General features: G+C 42.8%; 1 protein-coding gene across 2 annotated transcripts in view; it reads left to right on the top strand.

Annotated features, from left to right (window-relative positions):
- Positions 1-8604, top strand: part of CDC25A (cell division cycle 25A) — a 28075-nt gene extending 19471 nt beyond the window's left edge. Inside the window, exons 10-16 of one of the 2 annotated variants that reach the window (XM_084620278.1) lie at positions 186-338; positions 719-808; positions 1407-1469; positions 1567-1665; positions 2530-2660; positions 3008-3119; positions 5397-8604. In XM_084620278.1, the coding sequence (XP_084476404.1) occupies positions 186-338; positions 719-808; positions 1407-1469; positions 1567-1665; positions 2530-2660; positions 3008-3119; positions 5397-5537 (789 nt within the window). In that variant the 3' untranslated portion in view covers positions 5538-8604. The remainder of the gene's footprint in view (positions 1-185; positions 339-718; positions 809-1406; positions 1470-1566; positions 1666-2529; positions 2661-3007; positions 3120-5396) is intronic. The other variant, XM_084620279.1, reaches the window with a different exon arrangement.
- The last annotated feature ends 5659 nt before the right edge of the window (positions 8605-14263 follow it).

The following is a 14263-nucleotide window of genomic DNA, read 5'->3' as shown; positions in this document are numbered from 1 at the left end:
GTCACCTGGCTGTGGCACCAAATTATGTCTCAGCTACTTTGCAGTGACCGTCCAACACCCACTCATGCTCTAATGAAATCTTCTATAAACATGTTTGCAGGAAACTTTAAGTTTGAGACTGATCTAGACTTTAACCTCATCCTTGGCTGGGGGGAGTGTCTAATTTTTCTCTGCTTCTTTTCCAGATTAAACGGTGCAGATTGTTTGGATCACCATCTCTGCCCAGTGGTGTGGCTAGGACTGCCCTGAAAAGAATGGAAAGGTCCCAAGAAGAGACCTCTCCAGGAAACAGCAAAAGGAGGAGAAATGTGCCTGGAACAACTTCTGAAGAAGCAATGGTTGGTGGCCTAATAATCTGACATTAACCCTTGTCTAATCAGTTTCATTTTGTGAGGCTAGGTATCCAATTCTTTTATAAATTATAATAAGGATGTTCAAGAGAACAATGATCTTCCAGGTAGATAACTGTTCGTCTGACAAGCTGTAGTCTCCTAATGCATGACGTTAGAGGATGGGTTAGGTGGGCTTAAGCTCAGGTCTTCCATTGTGATCCCAAGTGAAAATAAATTTGAGGGTGTGGCAGGCCAGGATTTAGGTGTTCTATGATATATACCAATTGATGTTAGTGTCCACTCTTAGTGAAGTGCATTGATTCTCTGTGGGAAAGGATAATAGGCCATTGTTACTCAGCAATCTTCTCTAACTGTTGTTCCTGTAGAGTCTGAAACTAATTAGAACTCAGTCATCCTCAGAGATTGAGAGCATTTTGGACAGTGACCAAAGAAATCTTATTGGCGATTTCTCAAAGGTAACATTGATTTTTTTTTTTTTTTTTAATAGCATCTTTGTGTGTCAAACTAACCCAAGTCAGGTTCTCTCTTGCTCCAACAGTGCATGTCTGAGTGCTCTATAAATGCTAAGCATTAAAGTACTTTAACAATCATTTACTAATTAACTCCTCACCCTTGTGAGGTATTCTCAATCCTTTCCCACAATATTCATAATTCTCTAACTCCCTACAAACTGTTAAAATTGCATCCATTTTCCCTCTGCCTCTTTAGATTGTAAGGTCTTGTGGGTGGGTGGAGTTTTAGACTGGCTACTATGTCAGTGTGGGCAGCCACAAACCATGACACACATGGAGGACTGCAAAATGACTCAACTTTCTGGAAGTCTTCATGCCTTGACTATTATTAAGAACGCTGTGGCTTGGCTTGACCAGATTGCCTATGCCAAATTAATAATAAAAAAAATAATGGGCAGGTGCCTCTGCTGATCTGAGTGTCTAGTTATACTAGTGGGTGCTATAAAATCAATAACTAGACATTCTGTAACTGAGATGTATGGTTTACACTGTCATAAATGGGATTTCCTCAGTCTGAGTTAGCCTTTGTTTTCTTTTTTAGGATTACCTTTTCCACACTGTAGATGGGAAGCATCAAGATTTAAAATATATTGACCCAGAAATGGTATGTATCCCAGCGGCAATAAGAAATTGCTTTTTACAAGGAAGCAAACTCATGTAGCACATAAGATAAACTCCTGAAATCTTCTTTTTCTGTGCAGATTGTATCTGTGCTGACTGGGAAGTTTGCAAGCTTCATTAAGGAGTGTGTGATAATTGACTGCAGATATCCATATGAATATGAGGGAGGCCATATCAAGGTACAGTGACCCTGCAGGAGAAATGTATAGGTGTCTGATGTATGGCTACCCTTTGGGCAAATCAGGGAGCACTGGGAAGTATCTTTAAAGATGCTCATTCTTAACTATTCATGAGAAAATCCAAGGGAAGGCTGGCTGCTGAGGGTTTTTTTTTCTTTTGTTGCCCCTTCAGGTTAAGGAGATGGTGTCTGATCTTGTATTTAAAATTATATTACAGCCCTGCCCAAAGTCCCCAAACACAATTGGGACCATGTTGTGCTGTGTGCTGTACAAATTGTTTAGGACTAAGCTCACTCTTCGTGATCTCTGGATTAGCTTTCCCTCTGAAGGGAGGAACACTCAGCTCTCCTTGGCTGGAAGCAGGGAGTGCCTTAATGGGAAGTGTAGGGCAATTGTAGAGGACTGGCCGTACACTTGTTTCTCTGTAGAAGAATCAGAGTGTTAGGGTACCTATTGTCTCTCGGGAAACGGATATTAAAATCTTCCGTAGTTTAATCGGACATTCAGTTTACTTGAACTAAATGTTAATATTCTAGCTGTAGAAGAAATGATGTTATTCTCTTACACAAGCTTTGACATGTGAGCAGTTATTCTGAAGGGTGCTGCTTGAGTAAGCTGGCTAGTTTGAAAAAGCAGTTCAACAGAGCCCTGTGCTTTGAGGTGGAAAGCTAAATCCTAAATCCTACCGACGTTGTGCAGTCACCCAAGTGACCACAAGAACGGGAGCTCTTCCAGCAGAGAGTACTGCTCTCCAAGGAGTGTAAACAGCAAAGCAACTGTGCTCAACAAGAAGATAGAAGTGGCTTTGTTACATCTCCCCTCCTACCTTGTGCTGTATGCTTAGTTGCGACTCTGCCTTCCCAGGGTGCTGTAAACCTCCACATGGAAGAGGATGTGGAGGATTTCCTGCTGAAGAAGCCTATCATGCCATCAGAGAACAAACGAGTAATAATAGTATTCCACTGTGAGTTCTCCTCAGAGCGGGGTCCCCGAATGTGAGTATCTGAGCATGGTCCTACCTATCCTGGGATTGGAACCCCACAGCTGTGCTAGTGACACAGTTGTTACTAGTAAGCTTTTGAAGGTGGCTTAAGACTTTAGATAGCAGCGTGTCAACCGCTTACGCAATTTCCTGTAGTAGGCGGTGGCTCTGTCGTTCCTGATAGACAACTATTTTCAGAATTTGTCAGACAGTACAGCAATTGTTTCTAACAGGTGATGGCTGGCTGCTGTACTCTGTTCTTGGAGTATCGGGAGGCACAGGTTAGGAATGTGGTTTGCGCAAATATAACTTCCCTTCTAAACTCAGGTTTGTAGGTTTTAACTTCTGTCCCTATTACAGGTGCCGGTTTGTGAGAGAGAGAGACAGACTGGGGAACGAGTACCCCAACCTGCATTATCCAGAGCTCTATGTGCTAAAGGGGGGCTATAAGGACTTCTTCTTAAGATGCCAAGTAAGGATCGCTCATTTATTAACTTCTCATTGCCCTTTTGTTTTCACTCTTCACAACAGGGATAACATTGAAGAAATGCCTCTCTCTCCAGCTAAATTCAGCTATAGGGCTTCAACTGTGCTTCTGAACAGATGAAGAGTATTTCACTGCACTATACTTGATTCTTGCTCTTTTGTACATAGTGGTCTTGCTGTGCTACAAGACTAGATTGATTGCTATGATTAATTTGCCATTTGAGGAGTTTTTGCAATAAAGGTTGTGACCGGGGTCCTAGTGGGGGCCAGCTGTGGTCACTCAATTAGGGTGAACTGCAAAGAATGAGGCAGCCAAACCCCCAAAAGCTGGTGGATATTCCAATACTTAGATTCACCAAGCCAGCATAAAACAGCTTCTTTATTACCTTACTGGTTACTCAGAAGTCCAAACAACACAGTTCCCTTAAAGTGATCCAGCCTCAGGCCTCCTTCCAGGTACCCAGGTCAAATATGATTTCTGAAAATCTTATTTCATCATATAAAAGAAAAGGTTCTACCAATCCCAAAGGATCGGACACATCACCTCCCAGGTTAATGAATGTTTCAGATCTTACCCAAATACATGCTACAGCCAGTTCTTATTAACTAAACTAAAATTTATTAAAAAAACGAGAGAGAGAGTATGGTTAAAAAATGAATATACATACAGACATGAGTTCAATCCATTGAGGTTTAGATTCATAGCAGAGTTGGTGAGCTTTGTAGTTGCAAAGAGTTCCTATAGAATTCAGTTCATAGGTCATAGTCCAATGTCCAAATCTCTCATTCAGGGCATACCAGCATAACTGGGACCTCAGTCTTGCAACTTAAACTTCCCCTGATGAAGCTTAAGCAGATCTGGGATGACAGAATAGGATCCAAAGATCTTTTGTACAATTCCATGTCTTTTGACAAGCTGGAGTTCTTCAGGGAACAAAAGGTAATTAGGATGACTTTGAAGGAGGTCCATCACCAGTACTTAGCTATACAAATTAACATAAGGCCATTTGCTTGTTCCTCCCCCATTCATAGTATATTTCAAAGAGAGATGAATACCGAGATATCCCATGTTTACAATTTGTTTAAATGATATCAGAATACAGCATAAACAGGGACTGTTGATTACATTGTGGACCCTAGTCATACATATATAAATATACAAAAACACAAACATTATCTCCCCACATGTCTTTTGAGGGTTATTTATTATGCAGGATGTTCAACCCTTTCTAGCCATGCGTCACAAAGGCTCTTGCCTAAACCCTCTCAACACCTCAAAGCTACCTATTATAGTCACTCTGGCACTCACCAATGTCTCTTGGATGAGGTATAAAATTGACCTTTTGTAGTTTTAAAATCCATGATATTCTTCATGAAAGCAAGAACAAAGGAGAAACATGGGTTTGTCATTGTCTGACGCTGTATGATGATCAAAAGCTTGAGTTTTTTCCCATAGATTCTCAGCTCGTTTTTACATTAGAAATATCAGAAATGTCAAATCTGGTCTTTGCTGGGGCTCTTCAGGGTATGCTCAGCCCTTATTTTGAAGGGTGATATTAAATCTCTTACCGCTTTTTCTGCCTTAGTGCATTTAAAAGTTTGAATAAAAATTGCTTTCCATCTCAATCAGGTTCCATTTCTTTGGTGCCATGCCCTTATTCTACCAGTTCTCCAGCTAGCTCTCCATACCATTCCAGCATAGGCAAGGAGAGTGTTCTTTTAAAAATAAAGTAAACCAACCGTGCTCCCTTCCCCCCTTCCTAGCCTTTCTATTGCAAATAAATCCATTTCTTTGTATTTTGTAAGTTCCACTTAAGACTGGTGTCCTAGCCAAATTTCTCCTACACTCACAGGGTGGACACTGTTTCTATTTCCTAAATGGCTGTGTAGTGTTGCTGTGCTCTGTTGGTTTCATTGGTGGGAAGAGTGTTTCTTGGGAAGAGGCTTTCGGATGGGAACAATGTGAACATAAGGTTGTCAGCTCTCTCAAAGCCGGGCCATCTTCAGGAGAAAGATGTCAAGTAGAGCTGAATGATGAGTTCAGTTTGTGCATGTTGACTTAAACCACCTTAACCAGTTGTTAAATTGCAATTTGGGGCCTGGTTCTAGATGCCACGGTGATAGGATGGTTGGGTAGTTGTATGGAAGGTTGTAAGCATGAGCTTGTTTGCTTGGGACCTGGGGTCTGACAGGGTTCAGATAGGAATGTCATTTGTACATGAAGCAATGACAAATTGATGTGAAACCAGCTTCTCTTTCCTAGAACTATTGTGAACCCCAAAGCTACCGCCCCATGCACCATGAGGACTTTAAGGAAGACTTGAAAAGGTTCCGCACGAAAAGTAGAACATGGGCAGGTGAGAAGAGCAAAAGGGAACTGTACAGTCGCCTGAAGAAACTCTAAGAGCTGTATTGATGGGCAGCGGAAGACTGCTCACCATGTAGGAAAACTGAAGTGGGAGGGGAGAAGAGTATCTGTTCCTTGGTCATGATTATCATGCACCAACTCACTCCATGGACAACTTTGCATTCTTGTCAGTCTTGCTGGAAGTGATAAGAGAAACAATATGGAACACTTGTATTCACCATGCTGCTCCTGTTGACCTAGTGATTTGCATGCTGACTGCAAAGATGACTTTTCTGTATGCCTTCCACAACATGGTTCATGGAAATGGATTCTCTTCTATGGCATACATAGAAACAGCTACCCAACAGCCTACTGTAGGTGCGGTGGCTTGAGCTGGCATGTGCTGTGTAAGTGTTAATGGTGAGATTATTTTAGTGCCTGTTTTAAAACTATGCCTTATTTTATTATTTAAGTACAGTCAAATGAAGCTAATACCACTGCAGGCGAGTCATCTGGATTGCACTGAGACCTAATTTCTGCTAACAGGCAACCCCTACCATGGCATTCTCAAGTCTTTCCTTTCAACTGCAGCTCTGATTGGTTTTTGTTGGCAGTGTAACACACTGTAGTGAAGTGGGATGGGGAGTGGTGCTTCTCTGAGGCTTTTCACACAACTAAAATGCAACACCTACAGGAAGCCTACTGACAGTATAACGGGAAACTGCTCGTTGTACAGATATCATGTTCTTTTAATTTATTCTGTGATCTAGGTTGCTTTATTTTATATTTTAACTTCAGGAACTTCTCCTTAGCTGCTTCATTAAATCTGAAGGAACCATCATTTTAAAGTGGGCAGAATTACTGCCAGTTCCCATAAACCAGAGAACAGGTTGCTTCTGATGAACTCTGAAATGCCAGGCGGCAAACCTGATTATGTATTTAGCGTTGCCAAATTGAGCAGTGATGGAGCAGCATATTGCTGCTTCTTTCAGTTCTAGGTATTATCATGGTTTACATCTGGAAGAGAACCTGGCTATGTGGAATCATGCTTATCCTGTCATTTGCAAGTTGATTTGCTTCTCAGTGAAACTTCAGCCACCTCCCGCTGTGCAGCTGTTCTAAAACTGCTTCAGCAGCTGTGGATTTTTAACTTCAGGTGTTTACAACGGGTTTGTTGGAAGGACAAAGCAAGAGAGGAGCCTGCAACCAGTGAGCTTTCTCCATCAGTAGATAGTTGATGCTGGTAAAAGGAAAAACTTTCAAAGGCCGGCTTTGTGTTCTCCAGTTAAATAAAGAGCTAAATCCTAGAAATTAGCTACCCAAAGCAGAGGATCCCATGGCAAGAGATTGTGCCATTGTTAAACCTGTTCTAGTTGCTTCTTTGGCAACATGTAAAGCATGTCTAGCAAATGCTAAAGCAGTCTAATGCAGGGGCAGGCAAAGTTTGGCGTGAGGGCCACATCGGGTTTCCATAATTTTATGGAGGGCCGGTTAGGGGAGGCTGTCTCCCCCCAGACAGCCAGGCGTGGCCCAGCTTCTATCCAACCCCCCACTTCTTGCCCCCTGATGGCCCCTCCTGGGTCTCCTGCCCCATCCAACCCCCTGTTCCCCACTCTTTGACTACCCTGACCCCTACCCAACCCTCCCTGCCCCCTTACCACACTCCCTGGAGCACCGGTGGCTGGTGGCGCTACAGAGCACCAGGTCAGGCCGCGGCTCTGCAACTGTGCTGCCTGGCCACCCAGAGCATTGTGCTGGTGGAGCGCTGAGGCTGCAGGGGAGGAGCCAGGAGCTCAGGGGCCGGGCAGAAGGGTCCTGCGGGCTGGATGTGGCCTGCCGGACGTAGTTTGCCCATCTGTGGTCTAATGACTTAGCATGTGATCTGCCTCTCACTTTGAGCACAGCGAGACTAGTATGTCTGATTTGGCAATGGCTCTGCTTCCCCATGTGCCAACATATCAGTGAAACCAGCTCTATGTGTAAGAAAGCAGCCTTCCTTTCCAGAGATTCTCAAAGACCCTTATTTTTAGCTTAGCAGAAATCCTGAAGTGCTTCAGATGGCTTGACTTGTGCCCTTCAGGTCAACATTAAAAAAGGCATTTACATCAAAGTATAGGGTTGGAAAGGTTTTGTGGCGTTTTATTTTGTTTTTAAGTTTTCCATTTCCTAACGTCTACTGTTCAAGTTTTATTCCTTTAAGTTTCAAAAACATTACGTAACGCTTTTATTCTTTTTTAAAGTTAAGTCTCTTATGGGTGGATTAATAAGTGTTAAATCAGTGCTGGTGATTTACCAAACTTATAATCAAAAAACAGGAGGGAAGTTGTATTCCACATCCTTGCATGGTATTTTGTATTAGGAATTTCTGTAAGAAGCCCAGTGAAATGACTTAAGTCTAAACTTTCTGAATTATGTGTCAGTATTAAATCTGGGAAGGGGAAAGTTGTTCTGAAATCCAATCAGTAATCCATTTGACTAAAGCTACCTTCTGATACATGATTACCGTCACTGTATGCAGGTGATCAGTATGTACTCAAAGCTGGCAATTTAGCAACATATCTGACATACACATTTCCCCCAGTGCAACATGGCAAACAAATGTCATGTCGGTAACAATTGTGAAGATCCAAGTCACATCCAAAAAAAGCAGGTGGGAGACTGTTTGAGTAATGTTTTTTTCCCCCCCATTTGAAAAGGGTCATTCACCTTTGGTTTCTTGTGTAACAATAACCATTATAGCAATCTGTGGCTTTACCATTGTATTTCCTGAGAATACCCCCAACTTCCTGGTATTCAGGATATTAAATGTATGCTGAGTATCGCTGTTTAACACTGCTGTACCACATTGTTAATTAGTTGCAGTGTTCGGTTTGTGTTAGAGTTCCATGTAACCTTGTTGGGGGGGGGACAGGGTGTGGAAATACAAAACCTTGTTTTATACCTTACTTTGTTCTTTTGTATGTACCCTGGTTTGAGTATTTTGTTTGGGTGGGAGGGAAGTTGTAAGATGTACATGGTCCTAAATAGGATCTGTACTAATACAGCCTGCATCTGTAATAGACTCTTGCAGGCTGAGGGAATAAACTACCTAAAATCCAAGCTGTTTGTTTCCAATGTAGTTCCATCATTACGAGCCTTGAGCAGTGTGGTGTAGTGTGGACAATTCCCATGCTGCCTCTCTCACTTGGAAGAAGCTCCCTATAAACATCTGCAAAACCAACTCATTATCCTCCTCCAAATCTCTCCTTAAAACTCCTCTGCCATGAAGCCTACCAAAGACTTAATGGTTAGGCTGTCATTGTTTCTTGTACTCCTCTGCTGGACTGTGTGTATCCATCTGTCTCCTCAGATATATTGGTATTGTAAGCTCTTTCTGTTGGGGACCATCTCTTTGTTCTGGGTTTGTACCGCACCTATACAATGGGGTCCTGGTCCATGACTGGTGCAGAAATACTAATATATACTATGAAATAAGATGTGGAACAGCATTCTCATACTGCACTGAAAACAGACTACACTCATTGTATTGTGGAATTGCTTTCTACTAATTTTCCAAAATCCCTTTCACTTCAAAGACTGCTTCCAGTGTAACTTTGAACGGTTCAGTGGCAAAATGACTAAAAATGTCTCCATCTTACTCACTAGATCTGCTCCCTGGATGTATTCGATCCTATCTACTAACTTGAAAGGCAATGAGCTTATTTGCCCCTAATTCCTGTTATGTCAGCAAAGTCATTCCAGCTGAAGGAGGCCTGGATCTTATTTGTGTTGGTGCCCCAGAAGAGCTGTCATCCCTACTTCCACTCAGTTTCAGTGCTAGCAGTGTAGGGTTGCACAAGTACCTATAAGGGCCTAACCTGGCCTCGAGAGCTATTGTTACTGGCAGTGATGCACAGGAAGAAAAGAAACCAGTTTAATTCCAGTCGCAAGTTGTTTGCGAGGCTGTCAGGCTAGAGGCTTCTCAGAGCAGAACTAATAAACTAATATGCTAACTAATATATAATATAATAAGGTTTCAGAGTAGCAGCATCCGATGAAGTGAGCTGTAGCTCACAAAAGCTTATGCTCAAATAAATTTTAGTCTCTAAGGTGCCACAAGTCCTCCTTTTCTTTTAATATACTATAGGTACTCTGTATAAGTAAGTGACAAGAGGAGCAGTGGTCTGAACTTCAGAGAGATTGATATTAATGTTCGTCTCCATACCCTATGAGAGGAGAATTGTACAACTCACTATGGGGCAAAGATGCGTATGTGTTTGCTCTGGATGCTTTCCCAGTGGAACACTTGCATGCGGTATTCAGGTATGTTAATAGTTTCAGCAGATAGCACTGAGATGGCGAACAAGTGCTGGTCAGAATCAAAAGCTTAACTTAAATACAGTAATGTGACTTCAAATCCACTGTAGACTAAAGCAAAGAATTGTTCGTTCTACTTCCATCTGTCATCCTCTCAAAACTGATGTGGAAAGCTGCTTTGAGTCTGATGAAGCTATAATGCAAGCCCTTGAATACAAAGTGAACATTTTCTTTCACATCACTTTCCATCCGTGACCCAAAGGAGGAAAAATGCCCCGTTTCTTACTGTATTGAAATCTGAAGTGTTGCAAGAGAATTTTGGTGAGTTTGAAGGCCAACAGAAAGGCATGTATGAAGGGAGGCACCCTAAAACAAGCCTTGATAGAATTAGGAGGCAGGAAGAAACTTCATGTAAAATTGCAAAATGTGTTTCACTCATTGACCTTTACCCTGATTCTAGGTGTCTTTATTGTAATTGACAACTGGCAAGGATCATACCCTGCAGTTTTTTAAACTTTCCTGGCTAGGAAAGTGAAGGGAGGGACTGAACCCTGGCTTAAGCTAGATGCTTTGTCTGAGGGCACTTGAAGCTTCCTGGCTTTGTGGTGTTGGAGCATATTCCTAAATAAATAGCTCCATCAGCTGGAGGAGAAGAGAATTCTGTGGAAGATAAAAGGCTAACTAAAATTAACCCTTTCCCTGTAAGAGCAGAATGTGATACCTTGAGATGATCTACTTAGTACTAAACTGGACAGCCAGGGGCCCAGAAATGAGCACATCTAGGGAAAACGAAACATCTGCCAGTGAACTCATTGTTTGGTAGTGAAGGTGATCAATAGCAGCTGTCAATATGCTAGCCTCATCCATACCCTGAAGAGCAAATATTCTTGCCCTGTTCTAATCAGCTAGTCCAGACATAATTTTGTCTGTTCAACACCATTTTTCAGAAGCCAAATTTGCTTCCGCTATATCTTCCTTTTTAGGCGACAGATCGCTGCCATCTTCACATGATGCTCTAATGGGGCACAATTATGAAGTTAAGTAGTGTGTGGTGTTGAGAGGAGCAATGATAGCTAATCAACCCTTCTCCCCCACCCCTCCGCCTCATGGATTAATTCTAAGCTCCCAAAGGCACAGAATGATGGCACCAAATTACACACTTCATTGCACCTCATTCATCACAATGATTTTCTTATCAATATTATGCAATTCAATTAAAGGTAGGTCTCCCCTAAACAAGGCTTTGTATTGTGTATCCAGTAAGCAGGAGGTTGTTACACTAGATCTAAGTGCAGCCACACAGTGGAGTTGTTGCTTATTTAAAATGGTGTGTCTGGTTAGCTGAAGGTGAAAATGGATAAATAATCCTGCATTGGGTATGTCAGTTATGAAGTTTATTACAGCTTTTAACAGTAAGCTATACTTGGATTTTATACTCTTTAGGGCCGAGACCTTTGTTCTGTGTTTCTACATAGCCTAGTGCTATGGGTTTCTGGCCTGTGACTAAGGCGATACAAACAAGTGCATAAGTGTATACATGGTATAGTAGGCAGGTACAGTTTATACTATATATGGGAATGTTTGATGCAACATACCCATAAAGCAGGTTTTTGCAACCAGGTAGGTGGTTATATTTTACCAGAGTCTTGGAATCTCACCTGGCATAAACTCCATTAGTGGACAATTGAAATGTCACACTATGTTAAGAAAATTCCTTTATTGTTACTGGTGGGAATGTGACGGTTTCACCCAGAGACTCCTGACAGAGAAGGTGTGTTGGGAGGTTTTGCATGGCAAATCTTTAGAGCAGGAGACTGGGGATGTAAAAAGGATTTCTAGCTGTCATTCCTTTTCCAGCTTCCTTGGGACTCATTTACTACCAGCTGCTCCTAGCTGTTAGACCCCACCCCAACTACCTACCTCAGTGCCCTCAACAGAATCTATCTGTTTAAACAGGTCCTGAGGGCTACCTGCCTCCTTCCATATTGTACATGCTCTCATCTTGGGAGGGCTATTTTCAGTCATAACTGATCGGGATTTCCCCTAGAGCTGGAGAACGGTGTGTTGCATTTTCTTGCATGCTAGTGTCAGCATTTTTCTTTGTTCTTCAACCGCAACCCAAAAAACCCACCAAAAGCAGATATTCCCCTGCATGTGCTTCCCCCGGGGAGATGAGAGGAAAAATGTGACAGATGTTAGTCATGTTGCTTAATGCACTACTAGGAGGTGCTCAGATGCCATGGTGATGAGCACAGTGTAACAATCTATATAAAACAGGATTGAAGAATAGCTTATCTGTCATTATATCTTTATCAAAGAACAGTAAACTAGACTTTTTTACCAGGCCTGGATGCTGTACATGGGGGGGCCCTTCAAGGCCCCATCCCTATCCCTGTCCCCATCATGATGATGATAGTCCAGTTCCAGCAGACAGGAGTCCACATCAGTCATACTCCCACCCCTCCCACAACAAGGAGCACTATTTGGCAGCCTCAGCAGAGAGGGCTGGGATTGGCTAGTCCCTAGAGATTGAAATCCTCTTAGCTCTACAGGAGGTCCCTCCAGAACAGGCTAGAAGTAATTGGCAAGGGCCAGTTTAGAGAAATTGCACTTACCATGGCCTGTGCTCTGCCTGTTCTGTGTGTGGGTCAAGGGCTTTGGCCTCCAGAGGCGTCAATGTCACTAGTATGACACGTGCGAAAACTTTTTTTTTCTTCCTCTTTACAAATCTACATCCAAATGCAAGCAACATCTTAACAAGTCAGGCTTCAGCACCTGCTGGGAAGCAACCAGCCTTAAACTGTACTTAAATGCTATGCCATGTTCAGTCATATTTAGTACATATTTAAATACTATAATCAATGCATTCTTCCTCCAACCCTTGAACAGTGAGGGAATTGAACAAATAGAATTGGCTCCCATTTCTGTGTATTAATTCCTCCCTTTTTACTAACAATAATGAAAATACTTCACTGTTTCCATAGCACTTCTTGGCCATAAATCTTCAAGTGTTTGGAGGGTGGGTGTGAGTATCATTATCCTCGTTTTAATAGAAGAGGGAAACTGAGGGGGCTTGGCCAATGTCAATGTGACTCCAGCAGTGCTGGGAACAGAAAACAACCCCTGCCTTCAAGGCAATGGCCTCATCCACTGGAGAAGATTCCCACATCCTCCAATGAAATAAGTAACCCAGTCCTTCAGCCCAGCCCAGGTCTTGAGGGTGTCTTTCAACCACCCCTAAGAACCGTAGGTTCCCCAGGCCCATTGCAGCCATGCTTTAATTTTAATCTGGCTGAGTACCATTAACAAGCTTAATGTGGTCAAATGCTGAGAGTCCAGGTCTTAAATTCTATCCCAACACTTTTTGCCCTTTAGGGAAAGGGGCCCATCCTGTCTTCATCCTAGCTACAGGAAAATGTCAGGGTTATCAAAATCTCTGCATTTTTAGAGCTGGTTGGAAGGGTGAGCAGGCAAAGTGGAGGGGATGAGCTGGTTAAAGTGCTAGTCAAGGAGTCAGGAGATCAGAGTTGCCTTGCAGCCTCACTTTAAACCTTCCTGTCTTTTTCCTGCACTGTACCATGGGGCGAATACTGCCCTGCCCCACATGGGGGTTGTGTGAGGCCTAATTCATTACTGCCTTTGAAGTGCATTGAAATCCTTGGATCGAAGGTGCTGGGGAAAAGGGCAGTGTCTTTTACATGTAAAAATTGGGCAGCAAGCAGGGAATTGCTGAAGTTTGTCATCAGGCTTGACTGCTCCCTGAGAGCTTTCCTGCCGGTACACAACTCGAAAGTCCGCTAGATGGTACTGTAACTTCAGTCTGTAGCAGAAGCTCCAGATATAAAATGGGGGGGGGGGGGGGAAATACCACATTAACCACTGATAGCCCATGCCTCTCTGTCAGCCTGCACCGCTGCTCCAGTTAAAAGGCTTGCTGGCTTTTGGGAGAGATGGAGGAGAAAAAGATGGTCGGGTGGTTTAAACACAGTAGTAGGTGCTGGTAAAACAGGGTTCAGTTTCTGGTTCTGTCTGTGATTTTAGGCAAGTCAGACATTTTCCTCTGCCTCAGTTGCCCAGCTGTAGAACAGAATATTGCATGTCTATCTCCTAGATGTCCCAGTCTTAATAGATGAGGGGGTGTAAAGGGCTTTGAGATCCTCAGATGGAAGGTGCTGTAGAAGGGCCAAGCATCCCAGTGATTTATGCAGCCTGACTCAAACACAGGGCCAAGTGGGCGCTGTCATTTTGTATTTTATTTCTAAAAATAAAGTTTCTGGCTCCTCTGGGGCTGTGTGATGTGCTGAGGTTACATAGCTAGGTTTTACAATTATCTCCCTTTTTCTGCTGCCTGCTTGCGGGGGCTGAATACAGCTCTGATCCTGTTAGGTCTGGCACTACCCTGATGAATCACTGCAGGATCTCAACATGCAAAGCAGCTGTTTGGCATGAGTGTGCATAGTTAATCTTAATAGCCATTGGATTTTTCA

The sequence above is a fragment of the Lepidochelys olivacea genome (assembly GCF_965140295.1).
Source record: "Lepidochelys olivacea isolate rLepOli2 genome assembly, chromosome: 2".
Lineage (NCBI taxonomy): Eukaryota > Metazoa > Chordata > Testudines > Cheloniidae > Lepidochelys > Lepidochelys olivacea.
Note: the sequence above shows the minus strand (reverse complement) of the source record. Positions and strands in the feature narration are given on the sequence as shown.